Source organism: Pipistrellus kuhlii, unplaced genomic scaffold, assembly GCF_014108245.1.
Source record: "Pipistrellus kuhlii isolate mPipKuh1 unplaced genomic scaffold, mPipKuh1.p scaffold_m20_p_118, whole genome shotgun sequence".
In the NCBI taxonomy this organism is placed as follows: Eukaryota; Metazoa; Chordata; class Mammalia; order Chiroptera; family Vespertilionidae; genus Pipistrellus; species Pipistrellus kuhlii.
The window spans coordinates 181,400-199,250 of NW_023425425.1; the positions used below are offsets into that span (position 1 = coordinate 181,400).

Sequence of the window (17,851 nt, forward strand, 5' to 3'; positions counted from 1 at the left end):
GTCCACAGAAATGGTAATACCAAGAGGTAGTTTTGTGCCTTGGTCAACCTGGATTCATTTTGCACAAGTCTCATACACATTTACGTAATCTATATATATAAAAGGCTAAAATGCTAAATGTCTGACTGGTCACTATGATGTGCACTGGCCACCAGGGGGCAGACACTCAATGCAAGAGCTGCTGCCATGCGCACTGGCCATCTACATAGAAATGGCACTTTGGACCTGGTGGCCCTAGGGAGTGTGACCTGGCCGAGTTCACCGTGGGGGCCGTAGAGTGGGACTAGCAACTCTCTCGCCTGGCGTCAGGACACCAGGGGCCACTCTCTCCCTCTGGGCAGCGTTTCTACTTTACTGGCCTCATCTTGTGATGCGTGGTCTTCTCTCCTTCGCTGTATCGGTACCGATCCCACTCGTACACGGGCTAACACACAGTGAAGGACATGTTATGTTAGGGGGCTCATACCGAGGAGGGCGCACCCAGCTTTCCTGCACGCTTCGGCGATGCCAGCGACAACGGCTGCAGCGGTGCCCACGTCGAGGTTCCCACAGGAAAAGTAGTCGAGGAAGAAGAGGGGCTCTGCGCCCTGGGCCAGGATATCGTTCACGCACATCGCAACCAAGTCCTGGCCGATGGTGCCGTGCTGCTCGCACTGCTGGGCAATCTAGGAACAGCACAAACACCATCACAACTCGTCAAGTTAGCAGCGGAGGCGCAAATACTGTCAGCTTCTGGCTAGCTGCTCTGAACAATAAAGACAGAAGAACACTAAATTCTGTGTTACTTGGTCCAAAGTACCCCCGTAAATAACCCTTCCATCCAGATAGAGCCTCAACATTATGTTATAAAACATGGAGATACTTTGGTCCTATCCTATGGTTGTGTTTGGGATGGTCCTCTTTAGTGCTTGAATGTCAAAAGGGGGAGATACGTGAATTCTCTCGGCTCACAAAGGTGTCTGATTACCTTCAGTTTCGTGCCGACGCCATCTGTTCCGCTGACCAGGAGAGGGTCTCTGTACCCTGCTGCTTTCAGGTCAAAAAGACCAGCAAAACCTCCCAGATCCACATCACAGCCTGAGGGGAGGAAACTCATGAGTCTGTGCATTTCTACGGACCAGGGCCCGCTAGTACACAGAACACTTCTCCATGCCTGCCCAGAGAACGTGAGCATAGCATGTGCTTAAAGCCTAATCGAGAAGTAATTAAACATTCAAGGGACAGACATACCTCAATGAGTTTAACACCAGAAACAAGAAATGGTTTTCCTTTCTTTTTTTGTTCACCCTCACCAGAGAATATCTTTCCAGATTTTTTAGAAAGAGTGGAAGGCAGGGGGCGAGTCAGAGAGAGAAACCACAATGTGAGAAAGACACATCGACTGGTTGCCTCCTGCACATACCCTCACCAGGGCCGGGGATCGAACCTGGGACTCTTCAGTCTGCAGGCCGACGCTCCACCCCCTGAGCGGAACTGGCTAGGACAATGAGATAAGAAAGCAGAAAACTGTGTGCCTGTCTGGCTTCCAGGGCATTGGTTTCGAACATTATCCTTTGAAAACTACAAAGTCCGTCAGTCCAGAGTGCTTGTCAGAGCTAACGGACCAGCCGAGGACTGGGCCGGACTCACCTGGTCTGGAGGTGGCTTTGGCTAGAGGCTTAATGTGCTTGACCAGCAGATTTCCAGCTGCAATGTCGACCCCCGAGTCCTTGTACGTCAGGCCCCTAAAGCAGCAGAAAAACCAAACCAAACTGAGGCCGTGACCTAACGGTCGGGGGAGATGATCCTGAGGGTGAACTGAGAACTGCCCCAGGGGAGCCCGCGCCATCACTGCCAGGGGTCTGCTCTCATTCCTCCCTCAGCGCCTCCACAGGGGAGATGCCGACAGTGGCCACAGCCTCTCTGAGTGCTGGTGTGAGAAGGGAAGGAGCCTCACAGCTAAGCCCAAAAAGTAACCATTAGCATTCTAAGAACTGGACCCGGAAACCCTTAGATGAAACCGCTCTCACTGCAATAACAGAGACTGTGTCTCCTGATCGCTGAAGACAGCTAAGCAACAGGATGAGCAGGAGGCAGTGGTGTTTGGCGCTCCTCCCGAGTCAGGCCGACGTGGAGTGGCACATGTGGAAATAAGCTTGAGTGGCACTGTGGGTTCAGTGGTCTTGCCTTACAAAAACGAGAGCGTGGGCCTGGTGGGATGCAGGGACACGGAGAACATGTGTGCAGCGGTAAGAACGTGTTTGGTTCTACTGGTCTAATGAACCTTCACCTGTAGGTGCAGTCCCTGCCCAGCCTGTGCCTCAGTGGCTGAGCGCCAACCCACGAACCAGGCCTCGGTTCTATTCCCAGTCAGGGCACATGCCTGGGCTGAGGACTCAAACTAGCTCTCTCTCCCTTCTCTCTCTGAAATCAATAAAAACACATTTTTCAAAAAGTCCATAAAAACAAAAACAAAACCGGATTGCAGTCCCTTGAAATAAGTCATTCCATGGAATCTACTCATTTTAAAATAAAAAAATAAATTTTTATCATGGTAAGCTAGTTATTTAAACTTTAAAAAAAACTTGCCTACAAGTAGCAGTATAGTTTGAATTAAATTACTAAACATTTATTTTGTCCTAAAACTTATTTATTACTCATAGTTGAACTCAAAAAGAATAGTAACTCTGATACAGTTAAGAAAGCAAAAACACCCACGTTGGTGATGAGAAGTTTATTCATTTTCACAAAGGAATGGCTGTACATGTCAATAAGCCAATCAGTAAGGGTGAGAGTCCATTCAGTGACAGATGGAAATGCAGGGACAGAGGAGACTGCCCAAGTGCATAGTTTCACCAAATTAAGTCACAAAAATAAATGACCAATAGTTCCATTTTGAATTCCAGCACAAAACCAGGAATAATGATATAAGCAGACAGTCACATTCAAATATATGATAATTCACGGAATAAGAATGTCTTCACTAGCTTTCCTGAGGAATAACAAATGACAGCACATAAAGTGGACAATGTGAAAAAAGGCCTTCACATCGCTGTTATTTTACTGGACTTTCCAGAGGGAACTCCCAGGAAGCACTTTCCATTTCATTTGACTAGTGTTGCAAATTTTTTATTTTCAAATACAAATCAAAATCTGATCAGCCCACAGGGAGAGCACGGGGTGCCCGAGCTCAGGGTCAGTGGGTCTGTATCCCCTCTGCTGCCCACCCCGCAGGACGTTACCTGGGCTGCTGCAGGAACGCTATGGCGCGGCCGCCAATGTCGGTCCTGTAGACGGCGCCCTCAAACTTTATAGCAGCCAGTCCTTGCTTGGCTGCTTCGAGGGCTGCGACGACTGTGTCCCGGATGGCGGTCACCGTGAGGACTCGCCCTCCGCTGGTCACCACTTTGCCGTCTTTCAGGGCTGTGCCTGCCTGGAACACCTCTAGCCCCAAAGCCTGGGCCTTGGCGACGCCTGTGGGACAGAACATTGGGCTCAGTAGCTGCAGTGAAAACGTTTTATCGGGTCTAGTAATAATTAATGTCGTTTTTAAACATTCGTTTAAAATCTTGCTTGGCGTTGACTTGTATTGACATAACCTTCAAACACTTGGTATCTACAGAACATGTGAAGTGCAATTAACAAGTTTTGCTTGAAAAAGTTTGTGTTTGGTTTGGTTTTTGTTGCAAAACTAGGGCTAAGAAGATGGCGGATGAAGAGCATATTTGGCACTGCATGCTTTATGGGTTCCAATTAGGAAGAAAAGCAAGTGAGGCTGCAAAAAACATCTGTAGTGCTCTTGGTCAAGATGCAGTTAGTGCCAGAAAATGCCAGCATTGGTTTGAGAAATTTCGCGAGGGAAATTTTTCGTTAGATGACAAGAGTGGTCGAGGCCGTGTGTCCAATTTTGATCAAGAAGCTCTTCAAGCTCTTTTGGTGCAAAATCCTCAAATTACCCAACAAGAGCTTGTGACAACTTTAAATTGTTCACAAATAACAATTTCCAATCAATTGGAAATTGATTTGCACTTGGCAAAGTCCAAAAGTTTGGAAAATGGATTCCTCATGAGTTGACCAACAACAACCGTAATCAAAGAGTCACAATTTGCAGTTCGCTCCTCTCTCTCGTCAAAACCGTTTGCAGTTTTTAGAGCAAATTGTTACCGGAGATGAAGAATGGGTGCTGTATGTTAATTTGAAAAGGCGGCCTCAATGGTTGGACAAAAATGAGGCTCTGCAGCCCACGCCAAAACCTGACTTGCATGCGAAAAAAGTGATGTTGTGTGTTTGGTGGAATTTTAAAGGAATTCTTCATTATGAACTTTTACCATCTAACCAAACCATTACAAGTGCAGTGTATAGTGCCCAATTGGAAAGGTTAGCCCAAGCTTTAAGAGAAAAAGAACCCGCGCTGATTAATCGGAAGGGCGTAATTCTTCACCACGATAACGCACGACCGCATACTGCAAGAATCACTGCTGAAAAACTGCGCCAGTTGGAATGGGAAGTTCTCCCTCAACCTGCATATTCTCCTGATATTGCCCCTTCCGATTACCATTTGTTTTGTTCTTTGCAAAACTTTCTTCTTGGAAAAAAATTTAATAATGAAGAATGCCTCAAAAATGCATTGACAGAATTTTTTGCATCAAAATCAAAAGAATTTTACAACAGAGGGATTAAAATGCTTCCTGAGCGTTGGGCACAAGTAGTAGAAAACAACGGCAACTATATTGTTAATTAAATTTTGTTGTATTGTTTAAATAAATTCGATTTAAAAAAGTATTAGAAAACGACATTAATTATTACATGCTGAGCGCATTGTCATTTCCACAGGTTTTCTTTGAAATAAAACCTTTATTTCACTTTAAGAATACTATCAGGAAGGCATTAATGCAACATAATAGTGAACAGACACTTCTACCAAGAACAGTCTGAGAACTACCAGGAAGATTTTTTCCATTTTATTTGACTAGGGTTGTAAATTGTTTTGATTCAAACTAAATGCAAATCAAAATCTGATCACATCTTTTACTTAAAAGTAAAATAATCTGCCAAAACCGGTTTGGCTCAGTGGACAGAGCATTAGCCTGCGGACTGAAAGGTCCCAGGTTCGATTCTGGTCAGCGGCATGTACCTTGGTTGCGGGCACATCCCCAATAGGGGGTGTACAAGAGGCAGCTGATCGATGATTTTTTCTCATCGATGTTTCTAACTCTCTATCCCTCTCTCTTTCTCTCTGTAAAAAATCAATATATTAAAAAAAGAAAAAGGTAAAGGAATCTCTCTCTCATCACAGCTACCCAAGTAAAGGTGCTTATTTCTTTTTAAAACTACCAAAAGGGTCACTGCAATGAAGGCGCTGGGATTCTGCCAGAGGAGACACAGGGAGCAGTACAAAGGGGGGTCCATTAACGGTCCTTCCGAAATCACACGTGACACTCATCTCATGGTGTAGCTCACACTAATGTTCTCTGAACCCTCAGAGCCCCATTATCTTCCCGGCGCAGGACCATGCCTACGTCTTCCCTGCCCAGGTAGGGAAACGGACTGTCTTCAGACACAGTACTTCCGGGTATCTGAGCGCCTACCCACCCGCCACATGGCTATGAGCAGAGCCCTGGAAGGTTTCTGAGGGCGAACGTCCTGCCTCCAGGCTCACCTGTTATCTCTACGCCCTTGGTGTAGTCTCCAGGATACCCCTGACTTGCCATGACGACGGTGACAGCCGCCTGGTTTTCAAGCCAAACGGGCGGAGCTGCGCAGAGCAGGCCATCGAGGGTGGACTGAATCACCTCGTAGAGATCGCTCTTAAGAAGCGGGAGGATCACCTGCAAAAACACGATCCACATGGCAACAGGAGGAGCTTTATTCTCAGACACCCGTTCACTGGCTTTTCGGCAAACCCGCACACCCAGCTGGCCCACGAATGTGGACGAACACAGAGCGAGGGGCCCCGACCCCTCCTCAAAAACCCGCATGTGGTTTATGACTCCCCAAAACCTAACCACAGCCGTCCCTATCCACAGGACATTGGTCCCAGGACCCTGCCACAGACTAAACAGCCTGTGATGCTCCAGTCCCTTACAGGAGATGGCGGGATCAGTGCACACAGCCAGATTCTGCTCCGCGGACTCGCACCCATGCGCTCCAAGTGCTGTTTGGACCTGAGGTTGGTTGATTCTACAGATTCAAACCCCAGGTACAGGGAGGGCTGACTGTGTGTTTATCTTTAAAAATCTGCATGTAAGTGGACTCACACAGTTCAAACCTGTGTTGTTCTGAGTCAACTGTATTTCTCAACGGCAATGATATCAAGGCTCCTAAGTTCCGGGATTAAAAGAACTCACACCTTCTCCAAAGCCACGCTTGGTGTTACCTGTAACCATTGCCCACCTGGCACTCTGGGTCCCCGAAACGGCAGTTAAACTCCAGAACCTTTGGGCCATCCCTGGTCAGCATCACGCCCGCGTAGAGAACACCTATGTCCGAGGGGAAGTCTACAGTGAACACTGTGACCGAGACTGAGACCCGGCTCCTCACACTCAAAGGCACAGAGGCCCACGGAGGCGGTGAAGGAGGAAACGGGGGCCTGCGCGGCCTGAGAGCACCCCCAGCGCACAGCGCGCACCTGTGTACGGCGTGCCCTCCTGCTGCATGCCGTCCACTGTCCGCTGAAGGATGGCATTTTTAATCTTCAGCAGCAAATCCTTAGAGACCTGGGGGAGAAGCAAGCCAATGTAACTGATATTTAAAACGTCATCTTGTAAGCCATGCCACATGGGACAATGAAAGGGGACAACGAAAATTCTTACTTTAAATTCATAAACCTTAAACCTCCCACTACTGGCCCTATCAAATCGGTACCTAGCATTATTCTTATGAAACAGGAAAGGTGTCACCCGAGTTAAAAATGACCGTCATCAGCAGAACACTGCTCAGAGCCCTTCCAGAAGACACCCCCCCCTCCCGCTTTCGTGGAGCCAACACACACCTGTGGGGCGGGGCAGCAAGCCCCCATGCCCCCTGTGTTGGGGCCTCGGTCTCCCTCCAGCAGCCGCTTGTGGTCCTGCGCCGGGGGCATGGGAGCCACGGTCCGCCCGTCGGTGAAGCACAGACACTGCACAGAAGACAGAACAGTCCACTCACCTCACACCCGGGAACACAAAGTTCCTTAACACGGGGAGCGTGAACCCTAACTTTCCTCACAGGAAGCTCTTTTTCAAAGTAAAAGGAGTTAAAACACAACCCTAAGCTTCGTACATGGTCAGGTTAGGTACAAAATGAAGCTCCTCTCAGAGCACAGTGTTCCAACCTTCCCCTTTAAGTCACACCCGATCGATACCAGGCCAAGTCCCTTATGAGAACGGGGGAGGAGTAAAGAGGGTGAACCCTTTTTCACTCGCATCCCCAACACTACACAAACGCACCCCTTCGTTCCCGCTGGGTCTGTGCTTTCCGAGGACACACCCAGAATTCACCCAGTGTGTGGGGGCCCGGCGGTCAGGTGACCTAGGTCCCATACCCCACGAGGGTCCGGAGGATGAACATACTTACAGAAACCTCTTCTCCTTCCAGCAGCTCTTCAATGACAACCGTTTCTCCCGCCGCTCCAAAGGCTTTATCCTTATTGTAGATTAGAAAGCACAAAAGTTGTAAGCTCTCAACATTTACTAATTGGCTGTTACTTCCTACCGTTTGTACCTAGACCAATGCCTGCGTTGTCATTTCCCTTTCCCGCTCTGAAAGCCTCCAAGGGATCCAGGAATGTTTCCGTAGGGAGCGGCTATAGGGTCAAGCCTCCGCCGACCTTTGGAGCCACCAACAAGTCCCAGCGTGGAGGGCAGAGTTCTCCCAGCACAATTAAGCTTGACCTTCTAGTCCCCCTTGTTCCAAGCAGCTAACTGGCTGTGGGAACAGTCTCCAGGAGCCCCCTACCTGCATGATGTCCTGCACGGCTCTGCAAGCCTCTTCTCTGCTCGCTGCCACGATCACCCCCTTCCCGGCGGCCAGGCCGCTGGCCTTCACGACCAGAGCAGGGAAGTCTGCGCTGTGGGGACAGGTTAACTCTCAACACCCACACACCTTACACCGGAAATGAAGCTGCTCTGGGATTCCGTAATGATGTGCTCCAGCAGCGAGAGCAAAGCAGGAATTACTGATCACACTGACACCATTCTGTACTTCAGTTTGCTTATGCCGTCCTTTCTGGTTGTGACCACATGGCACCCATAATTCCTCCCCTGCCCCTCCGCTTATGGTGAGATCATGCTGATGCAATCACTGGACAAACGAAGCAGCTGTAAACCGGGGATGGAAGCATCTTTCAGAGACAAAGCAGTGACCGGACACTCATCCAAGTAGAAGATGTGGCTGTGTCTGAGCAATGAGCACGGCCACATGGACATTCCCCCCAGGGCGCATGAGGAACCGTTGCTGGGAGTTCCTTCTGCTGAGGGAGAGGAGAGCTGAAAGGACACTAAGTCACCGAGTCCTTGTACCCCAGGCACCCAGCTCCTGGGAAAGAACATGGATTTTATGCCCAAGAGTGGCGGCGGCACGAGGCCACCAAGCGGCGCCTCCCTGAGGTTATTCATTTAAATGTCCTGCCCTTTCTGTCGTAAGCTGTCACTGTATACACCAAGCATGGGCCCGCTGGCCGCCAGTTTGACATGCTCGGTGTATATAAACCAGGCTAAGAAAGGAGTGCATGACTGCAAAACCAAGTTCACCTCTCCCCCCAGAAACTATTCAGTTATAAATAATAACTTCACCTTTCGGCAAAGTTGCAGGATCTACTACATGTGCAGAGAATCAATCCCAAAGGCAACCGAAATAGAACGAGCCCCTCCCCCATCATCTTATGAGCGACCCACACAGGTGCCTGCCAGGGCCCCGCACCTCAGGATGAAGCTGCGGGCCTCCTCCAGCTCGGTGAAGGCCCTCCACCGGGCGGTTGGGATGCCGTGCCGGTCCATGAACTCCTTGGCGAACCTTTTGCTGGACTCTAGCTGAGCCGCTTGTGCTGTGGGGCCAAAGCACCGCACGCCTGCCGCCGCCAGGTCCCCGACCATCCCTGCGAGGGGAAGAACACCCCCTGAGCCAGGCCCTCTCCACCCTCAAGGCCTGGGGTCACATGGAACCGGGGCACATGACTGCCGGAAAGGTTTTCATGTTGTCTACAGAACAGGAACAAAAATGCTACAAATGTGACTCAAATCCCGAAGTTGTTATATTGAAATACATGGATCACTAAATAGGAATGTATAAAAACATGTAAAATGTTTCCTGTGCCTGTAACTTTCACTTCTCATTCATCACATTTCTGCTGCTTGAGGAAAAATCCACCTATACCCATAAATTTCAAGAGGGGGGGGGAATCCTTTTTCCAATGCCATATCTCACTAGAATCCTCATCTGAAAAGCGAGCTGGATTCGATGCTCCCCAGCTCCGTGGGCACGGGACAATCGGTGACCATAAACAAAAACACTCACCAGCAGCCAGAGGTGCCTCTGGTCCAACAACGACGAATTCAATGTTCTCATCTTTGCAGAACTGAGCGAGGGCACTGTGGTCGCTGATGGAGATGGCTGCGAACAGAGAGACAAACACCGCATTACAGACATTCTTTAAGGTACTGCCATCTGCAACTAAGAGCTAACGCTGTCCTGCCCATTCACTGGGTGCAGTTGTTCCTCCCAGGACAGCCGGGACCAGCAAGGCGTAGTTCTCTGCGGTCACCGCAGCGTTAGACATGCAAGACCAGGAAGCGTCCCAAGTACCTTCTCAACTACGGTGTTTGTGTCACAAGTGTTGACTGCATAGTCAACAAACGTGTGTTGCAGTATGTACTCAGAAATGGTCTTCAAACCCCACTCGTTAGGATGTGCTGTGTACCCCAGGATGTACTCAGAAATGGTCTTCACACCTCACCCGTTCAGATGTGCTGAGGACCCGTGTGCGGGTGCTGCCCGCCACTGGTGAAGAGTGAACACAAACAGGCCCCTACAGGTGGGATGCTTATAGTCCACGGGGGATGCTGGGTAATAAATATTTAAGGAGAAAAGCCCCAGTTGTGAACCAAGTAGGCACATTTGGTGTGAGGTGAACTGGGGGGCTATCCTGGTGGAGCCAGGGAAGGTCTCCTCGTGAAGAGCTGTTTAAACCGGGAACGGAATGATTTAAGACTGGGGGCACAGCCACCTGTCTCTGCGGATGGAGGCCCACCACGCACCAAGTCAGGCTGCTTCTCTAGCTGCTCCCGCTTCCGGCCCTGGCAGCTGGTGTGGTGAGCCCGCACAGCGCAGCCCGGTACAGGAGCAGGCACGCTGGGCGAGCAGCTGCAGACACCTGGGCTGAGTGAGCCAATGACCTCAGCAGAGCAGAAGGCGGCAGGAGGAAGGGCGCACCTAACCTGCCTCTGCAAGCGGCAGCGGCCTCATGACGGGCTGAGAGGTCACCTGCCTGCAGGACAGCAGCTGCTTCTAGAGGAAACATGCCAGTTCCAGAGCAAGCAGACACAGAATCTCACCCCGACCCAAGGTCCCGGGAAGCAGGCATTTCTTATTATCCTTCCACCTTATTTGTGGTCCTGTGCACGCAACCATCTTCTCCCCGTCTGCGGCTGGCTGGTCACGGTCCTCTCCGTACACACCGTGTGCCACATGGGGGACTAGGCCTGGTGCACAGTGCGAAACCAGACAGGCCGGTTCCTCGCCCTCGTGGGGCTTATAGCCAAAGGCTTAGGTTCTAGGGAGGAAATGAGGCTAGAAGACAGACAACAGGAAAGTAAAAGTAAACACAGACAGTGGCTCACAATTGGAAACATAAAATGGGTGAGCATGTTTATCTGGAACTTCAGGAACATGTAGGCTGGGACTGGACAGAGGAGCCAGTCAAAGACCAAGGCAGCTGTGCTTGGGAAAACAGCAGGACTGCCTGCAAGGGCAGGGAAAGGACGCAAAAGGCAGAAAAGATGAGGTTGGAGAGGCAGGCAGAGGCCAGGTCCCAAGGGCTTTGTGAGGAACATTGGGGAGCCCTATGGGAAGCCACAGAAGAGTTTAATGTAACCTAAGACGTGGTCATCCCCCCCCCCCCCGATATATATATTTTTAAAATATATATTATTGATTTTTTTACTGAGAGGAAGAGGGATAGAGAGTTAGAAACATCGATGAGAGAGAAACATCGATCAGCTGCCTCCTGCACATCCCCCGCAACCAGGTTACATGCCCTTGACCAGAATCGAACCCAGGACCTTTCATTCCGCAGGCCGATGCTCTATCCACTGAGCCAAACCGATTTTGGCAAAGTGGTCATTTTTAACTGGTTGAAGACATAAGCTTGAAATCTATTATGAAGCTAGAATTGTCAGAATTTATACTTAATAGCATCATTCAACTTTTTTTAAAAAATCGACTTCAGCCGAAACAGGTTTGGCTCAGTGGATAGAGTATCGGCCTGCAGACTGAAGGGTCTCGGGTTCAATTCCAGCCAAGGGCACGTACCTTGGTTGCGGGCACATGCCCAGTAGAGGGTGTGCAAGAGGCAGCTGATCAATGTTTCTAACTCACTATCCTTCTCCCTTCCTCTCTGTAAAAAAAAAAAAAAAAAAAAAAAAAAAAAAAAAAAAAAAAATCAATAAAATATATATTAAAAAAAATTGATTTCAGAGAAGAATGGAGAGGTAGAGAGAGACAGAAACATCAATGATGAGAGAATCGTTGATTGACTGCCTACTGCACGCCCCCTACTGGGGATCAAGTCCAGCAACCCAGGCCTGTGCCCTGACTGGGAACTGAACTGTGACCTTCTGGTTCATAGGTCAACCACTGAGCCATGCCAGCGGGAGTGGGTGGGGGACATTGCTCAACTTTTCAAGGCCAAAAAAATACACTGAAATGTCTTTAACCTATATTAGGCACTTGTGAGTTTAAAGGATGTGCTTCATAAGGTTTAAAATAATTTAAGATAAGGAAATGCTACACTCCAAACAACAGAACACCTTAGATTTGCAATAGATGGCAAGTATTCAAACCACCACACAAGTTTTAAGGCTAAAGAAAGCATTCAAATCTGAATAGCAACTGACCTTACAAAGCACAGATGTAGCGGACGGTTTACCATTTATAATTATTAAGTACCGCTCCGCACGTGAAAACATGCTTACCGGCGTTTGAAATCTTCTCGGAGCCGGCAGTGCCTGCATTTCCGGGGGCGACCAACACCTGTCTGACGTGGGGAGACCGCGCCAGGCTCCAGGCCAGGGTGTGCTCTCGGCCCCCGCTGCCCACGACGAGCACTCGGGCGGCCATGGTCTGTGGGACGCCAGCGGGAAAGCAGCTGCGGGAAGAGCAGGGGCACGTCAGGAGGCACTCGCTTTAGAAATCACGTTTCCTAAGTACGATGTCCACCCCCACTCCTCTGTGGAACATTAGGGTTCCTAAGTGAAATACGGCTGCATTCCTACGATGTTAAGGAGGGCTTTAAAACTGAGGCAGGCTGGCTAGAGAGCCACGTTAAGGAGTGAAATGCCAACATGACTCCTTAGTTGATTAAAAAACAACAAAACTCCCTCGAACAATAGCCCTTCTGTAGGCTTGGCATCTGGAAGCTATAGTAATCACCCCACCTCAGGGAAACATGAATCCTGGTGTCCAGACCAGCTTTAAAGTAACTGTTTTTAAATCTCGACAACAGCCTTTGGGGGCCACGGTTTGTCGCAGCCGCTGAGTTCTGCCCGGCGGGAAAGCGGCCGGCACTGCGGGGGAGTGGCTGTGGCTGTCCGGGAGCGCCTGGCAGAGGCTGTAGGAAGGTCAAGGGTTTGTAAAGCAGAACCAGGCTGCGTTTCAGCAGCTTTAGGCATAGACACGGCAACGTGAACTTTACACTTCACATGTGCCGTAAAAACGTGCTTCCTTTAATCTTTTTCACGCGCTTGATGATGTGAAAACTATTCTTATTTAGTGGCTGTATAAAAACAGGTGACAGGAAGGACTGGTACAGGGGCCATGGTTTGCTGACCCCTGACTTAAGTAGTGAGTGCGATATGTCAGAAAATTCGCAGAGATGATGGCAAAAATCAAATTTGAACACATCTCACATTAGTTCTGGCATTTGATTCTTAGCACAACAGCTATCTCTCAGCTGAAGTTAGCAGTGGGATCTTGGATAAGCTCTATTTGTACTTCAATTTCTTCACATCTTAAAAGATGGATGAGCTGAAACCGGTTTGGCTCAGTGGTAGAGCATCAGTCTTCAGGTCCTGGGTTCGATTCCGGTCAAGGGCATGTACCTTGGTTGCGGGCACATACCCGGTAGGGGGTGTGCAAGAGGCAGCTGGTCGATGTTTCTCTCATCTACGTTTCTAGCTCTCTATCCCTGTTCCTTCCTCTCTGTGGAAAATCAATAAAATATTAAAAAAAAAAGAAAAAAAAAGAAATCTAATCTGATGCTGTATTCCAAATGGTTATAAGTCTATTAGGTAGATACTACTCCCACTCCTGCTGTACAGATAAGAAAGGGAGGGATTAGCCCTGGCTGGTTTGGCTCAGTGGATAGAGCCACCTGCCTGTGTTTGATTCAGTTCAAGGGCACATGCCTGCCTGGTTTGGGGCATGCAGGAGGCAGATGATCCAGGATTCACTCTCATCATTGATGTTTCTCTCTCGCTCCTTCTCCCTTCCTCTCTGAAATCAATAAAGATATACTTAAAAAAAAAAAAAGTGAGGTATTAGGTAGGTTAGTAACTTGCTGAAGGTCACAGGGTTAGAGGGGGTGGCCCAGGATTGCAACACAAGCCATGTTCCATCAGACACTGGAACAACTGAGGTGGTAATCACTGAAAATCTGACTAAGAAAAAACTTCTGAATTATCGCTCCGGAGAGGGGAAAGCTATTGTAGTTCGATGGGAACCACAGATGTGCCACGTGGATGGAAATGTGTGACATAAACACAGCTTTGCATTTAGTCTGAGTAAGAGGGGAAGAGCCCACACCAGGCGGGGGCCAGGAGGCCTCAGCCACAGCGCCTTGGTCTGGGGTGAAAGTGTCCCTTTCTAGCAGACACCTCGCGGACCTGACCTTCTGGGGGCCCGGGGTGCCTAAAGGAGGAACAGAACCAGACAGGGAGCCGGGGAAGCCCGGGATGGCCTCGAGGAGGAACAGAGTAGGAAGCACGTGCAAAAGTGCACCGGTCCGCCAGAGCCGATGGGTGCACAGCAACAACTCAGGGGCCAACCCCGAACAGCCTGCGAACAGCAGCGGCCTGGGGCAGCGCCGAGGGCAGCTCAGTGAGAGGGGAAGAGCAGACACCCCAGGCACCCCAACCCCGCATTTACAACTCAGGTGAGGAGCCCTCCAGCCCGGCCCCTGCCCCCCGAGCTCCATTCCACTCCTGACACGAGACCCCCTCGAGACGCGGCGGAGAGTACATTACTGAAGGCGGAGGGGCTCGCGCACCGACGCAGGGCGACCAGGTCCGCACGCCGCACTCACACACGCTCGCTGCGCGCCGCGCCGGAAGTGGGCCGAGGGAGAGCGCCTCGCGCGCCGCCCGGGCCCCGCCCACCCGCAGCGGCCTCGCTCCCCATTGGCCGGCGCGCGCCGCGGCTCCTACCGCGAGGAACTGGGGCGTGAGGCCCCGGCGCTCTGGGGCGCGGCCCGAGGCGGGTGGGGCGGCCCCGGGCTGGCGCGGTCGCCGTTCGGCACCGTAGCGCCTGGGGCCACCCGACGTCTCCCGCAGCCCCGAGGCGGGGGCGCCTTGAACGCTAGTAGCCACACGCAGCCAGTTATGTGGCTTAACGAGTCAGAACGGCCCGGTTCCCGACCCGGAGGCACCGGGCTTTGAACGCAGGCTGCTCCCGACCTCCGGCCTATTGCTTAACCGGCTCCCCACCAATCATAGGGTGTCATGGGAGATGGGGGGGGATCGTGTTCTTCCAGTTGCATCACATTGGGGGTGGGCGCGGGTGGTGCTTCCCCGGATCCGGGTCCCCGCTGAAGCCACCTGGCAATGTGTGGGACCCCGTCGAACACCACGTCACCCTTCGCGGGGGCTTCCCTTATGCCATTTAACCTCGGGCATTGGGCAGCTAGAGCCTCCTGAGCCCCTAAACGCCGCCGCCAGGGGATGACAAAGTCGCCTCGACAGGATCCTCCTGTAATGGCGCCTGCGTCACTCACTAACATGGCGGCCAGGGCCGTGCGCGGCGCAAACGTCAGCAGCTCTACCCCGGCGGCTCGGAAACAGCGGAGGAGAGCCAGGCCGTGCGCTCTGATTGGTCGAGAGGCGGAGCGTGCGGAGGCAAACGCTCCCACGTGAGCCAATCAGCGCGGCGGCACACGGAATTGGCCGCTGCGCCCGCTCCCGGAGCATTCTGGGAGCCTGGAGGACTAGCGAGGAGGAGTTGAGAGAACGGAGCGGACGCCATGGCGACCAACATCGAGCAGATCTTTAGGTCTTTCGTAGTCAGCAAATTCCGGGAAATTCAACAAGAGCTCTCCAGGTAGGCGCTCTCCAGGCTCTTCTGCGCCGGAGGGACGGGTCGGGCCCCGCAGACGGCATCTTTATTCGCAGTCGCCGTCGTTCCTCGCCTCGGGCCCGGCTGCGGCCCCGCCTGGGCCCGGGATCCATTTTCCGCCCTCCGCCCGCCCCCCCATCCGCTCCCTTCCCGGCGCGGAACTTGGCCCTTTCCGCCGAAACCCCGGCTCCCGCTCCTGAAACTGAGCCCCGGCGCTCCCCCCGCTCCTGTCCGACCGCCCCCTGCCCTCCCGCGGCCGCGGCCCGGCGGGCGCCGAGCCGGCCTAGTTCCTCTTCGGCTCCTCCTCCGCCTCGCGTCTCCCCTCCCCCCCCGCCGCGGCCGCCGCCGGTGCCCGTGGCCGGAAAGGGGCTCCGCCGGCCGAGGCCGGAGCGGATTTAAATCCGCTTTGTCCTGGGAGCTCCGGACCGGCTCGGGGTCCGGATCCTCTAATTAGATTATTTGAGCCCCAAGTGTACCTACCGGGCCTTCCGCCGGGCAGCGTCCTAATCGACTAGAAATCCAAATTAAAACGTCTCAACGCGACAAAATATTCGAGGTTAGGGTGGAAGGGGAGTTTGGATCATGAGCCATTTCTTAATCGAGCAAGCGGACGGCGGGCTTTGTGTGTCGATACACATTTTCATTTTTGCTGCCCTTGTCCCCAGTGGACACATGGGGATAACTCGTTACTCTTGCCATTGCTGGTCGGCCTGTGCTCGGTTCCACAGAATTTAACCTGGGGGAGGTTTCCGAGGTAGAGCTGTTGGCTCAGAAAGGAAACGAGCAGGGAGCATGTTGTTCACCGGTTGGTTGTCTACGTGTTCGGGGGCTGTAGGACGCATTTGGTGCGATTTCACATGTTTTTGGTAGTTTGCATTTTACAAGCTGAGAGCGAGAGCAGTACGTACATTTGAAAACCAGCCGAGAACGCCGTTGTAAAGGGAGTTATTGGGGCCATGGTACACATATCCGGGATTGCTTAGGACCACTGTTTTTACAGGGCGTGTAATTATTTTAAGTGGGGAACATATCCGCTCATTCAATTCGTTCCTTTTACAAATTTTGTCACTACGTGCTCGTGTTTTTAGGGCAATGAGGAAAAAGATTTGAGATAATGGAAGATGTATTTTTGATAACTTTAATAGTCATGCAAATAAGTGATTGCGTTTGCTTATTGTAATGTCTTAATGCCCTTAAGAAATCAGTTTTATTAGGAAGTAAGTTTGGTTGTAAAAAATTTTTGGAAAAAAATTACGAGCCTCTACATAGTCATTGATGTTCTTTTCCCTCCCTGTGCATACAGAAGCACATCCATGTTTTGTGAAATGTGATCATCTTGTGTAGTGTTGATTTTTCACCTAAGAATTGTGAGCAAGTTTGTCTTTTATCACAGTCTCGGTAGTCTTTTGGGATATTTTTTCATGGTTCCATTGAATTTTGTTGTATTGATGGATATTTAGGATGTTTGAAATGTTTATCTCAAGTATTTGCTGTAAGCATTCTAAAAGCTTTAAGATGATTACATTATCGTTTACTTTTTTTTGTTTTTAGTTGTGCTTTTCTGATTTTTAAATCCGTTGCTTTTTTAGTAAGGTAATTATGTATGTTTAAGTGCTTAAGATAAGTGCAAAAAAAATAAAGAACTGAAGAAAGTCGAAAAACAACGTTAGACAACGCAGTTTATTACTAGAGGAATATTAGGTTCTCAGGTAACATGCAATACATTATTGGTCTAAAATGAGTTAGATTAGCTATTAAAATAGATCGTGGTTAAGAGTATGAGTTCTGGCTTTAAATACCTGCTTCACTTCTTGATAGCTGTGTGACCTTCAGCTAGGTTTCCTATCTTCTCTGGGCCTCATATTCCTCATTTATAAAACCAGAGTGATAGTGCTGATTTTAGAGTTTGGATAGGATTAAGTGAGTTTGAAAGTTGTAGAACCTTGTTTTTTTTTATTATGGGATTTATTGTAGTAGAAAACCAAATTTTTTAAATAAGTTAACTTTGCTGAATTTTGGAATTTCAGACTTTTATCAGGTAGTGGAGCATAATTCTGTTTTGTTAGCTAAAACTTAAGTTGAACGTGTTGCTGAAATTATTTTTTAAAAACAATTTTGCAAATTACACAAAATAGTAAAAATGACTGGATAAATGGCATGTCCTTATGTCTGTTAAGATTCTTCATGTAAAAATAAAACAAACAATAGGGAGAGCAGAGAGACTGGTGGTTGTGAGGTGTTGGTGAAAGGGGTCAATTGTAAGGTAATGAATGGTAACTAGAATTGTGGTGCGTGAAAACAGATGTTAAATTGCAATGTTGTACACCTGAAATGTTTGTATATATTATATGCA

General features: G+C 50.0%; 2 protein-coding genes across 15 annotated transcripts in view; one reads left to right on the forward strand and one right to left on the reverse strand.

Annotated features, from left to right (window-relative positions):
• Window positions 1-14,537, reverse strand: part of GART (phosphoribosylglycinamide formyltransferase, phosphoribosylglycinamide synthetase, phosphoribosylaminoimidazole synthetase) — a 22,607-nt gene extending 8,070 nt beyond the window's left edge. The window contains exons 1-14 of one of the 4 annotated variants that reach the window (XM_045579831.1): window positions 14,438-14,537; window positions 12,147-12,319; window positions 9,472-9,567; window positions 8,878-9,052; window positions 7,915-8,026; window positions 7,534-7,602; window positions 6,971-7,096; window positions 6,608-6,695; window positions 6,373-6,458; window positions 5,639-5,807; window positions 3,222-3,453; window positions 1,630-1,724; window positions 968-1,077; window positions 467-665 (exon numbers count right to left, since the gene is read on the reverse strand). In XM_045579831.1, coding sequence (XP_045435787.1) covers window positions 467-665; window positions 968-1,077; window positions 1,630-1,724; window positions 3,222-3,453; window positions 5,639-5,807; window positions 6,373-6,458; window positions 6,608-6,695; window positions 6,971-7,096; window positions 7,534-7,602; window positions 7,915-8,026; window positions 8,878-9,052; window positions 9,472-9,567; window positions 12,147-12,291 — 1,702 coding nt within the window. In that variant the 5' untranslated portion in view covers window positions 12,292-12,319; window positions 14,438-14,537. Of the gene's footprint in view, window positions 1-466; window positions 666-967; window positions 1,078-1,629; window positions 1,725-3,221; window positions 3,454-5,638; window positions 5,808-6,372; window positions 6,459-6,607; window positions 6,696-6,970; window positions 7,097-7,533; window positions 7,603-7,914; window positions 8,027-8,877; window positions 9,053-9,471; window positions 9,568-12,146; window positions 12,320-14,409 lie in introns of all 4 variants that reach the window. The other 3 variants (XM_036432752.2, XM_036432751.2, XM_045579830.1) reach the window with 3 other exon arrangements.
• Window positions 14,538-15,063: 526 nt separating this feature from the next.
• SON (SON DNA and RNA binding protein) overlaps window positions 15,064-17,851 on the forward strand; it is a 33,309-nt gene continuing 30,521 nt past the window's right edge. For 2 of the 11 annotated variants that reach the window (XM_036432745.2, XM_036432747.2), the window contains exon 1: window positions 15,066-15,483. In XM_036432745.2, coding sequence (XP_036288638.1) covers window positions 15,407-15,483 — 77 coding nt within the window. In that variant the 5' untranslated portion in view covers window positions 15,066-15,406. Of the gene's footprint in view, window positions 15,484-17,851 lie in introns of all 11 variants that reach the window. The other 9 variants (XM_036432740.2, XM_036432743.2, XM_036432748.2 and 6 more) reach the window with 8 other exon arrangements.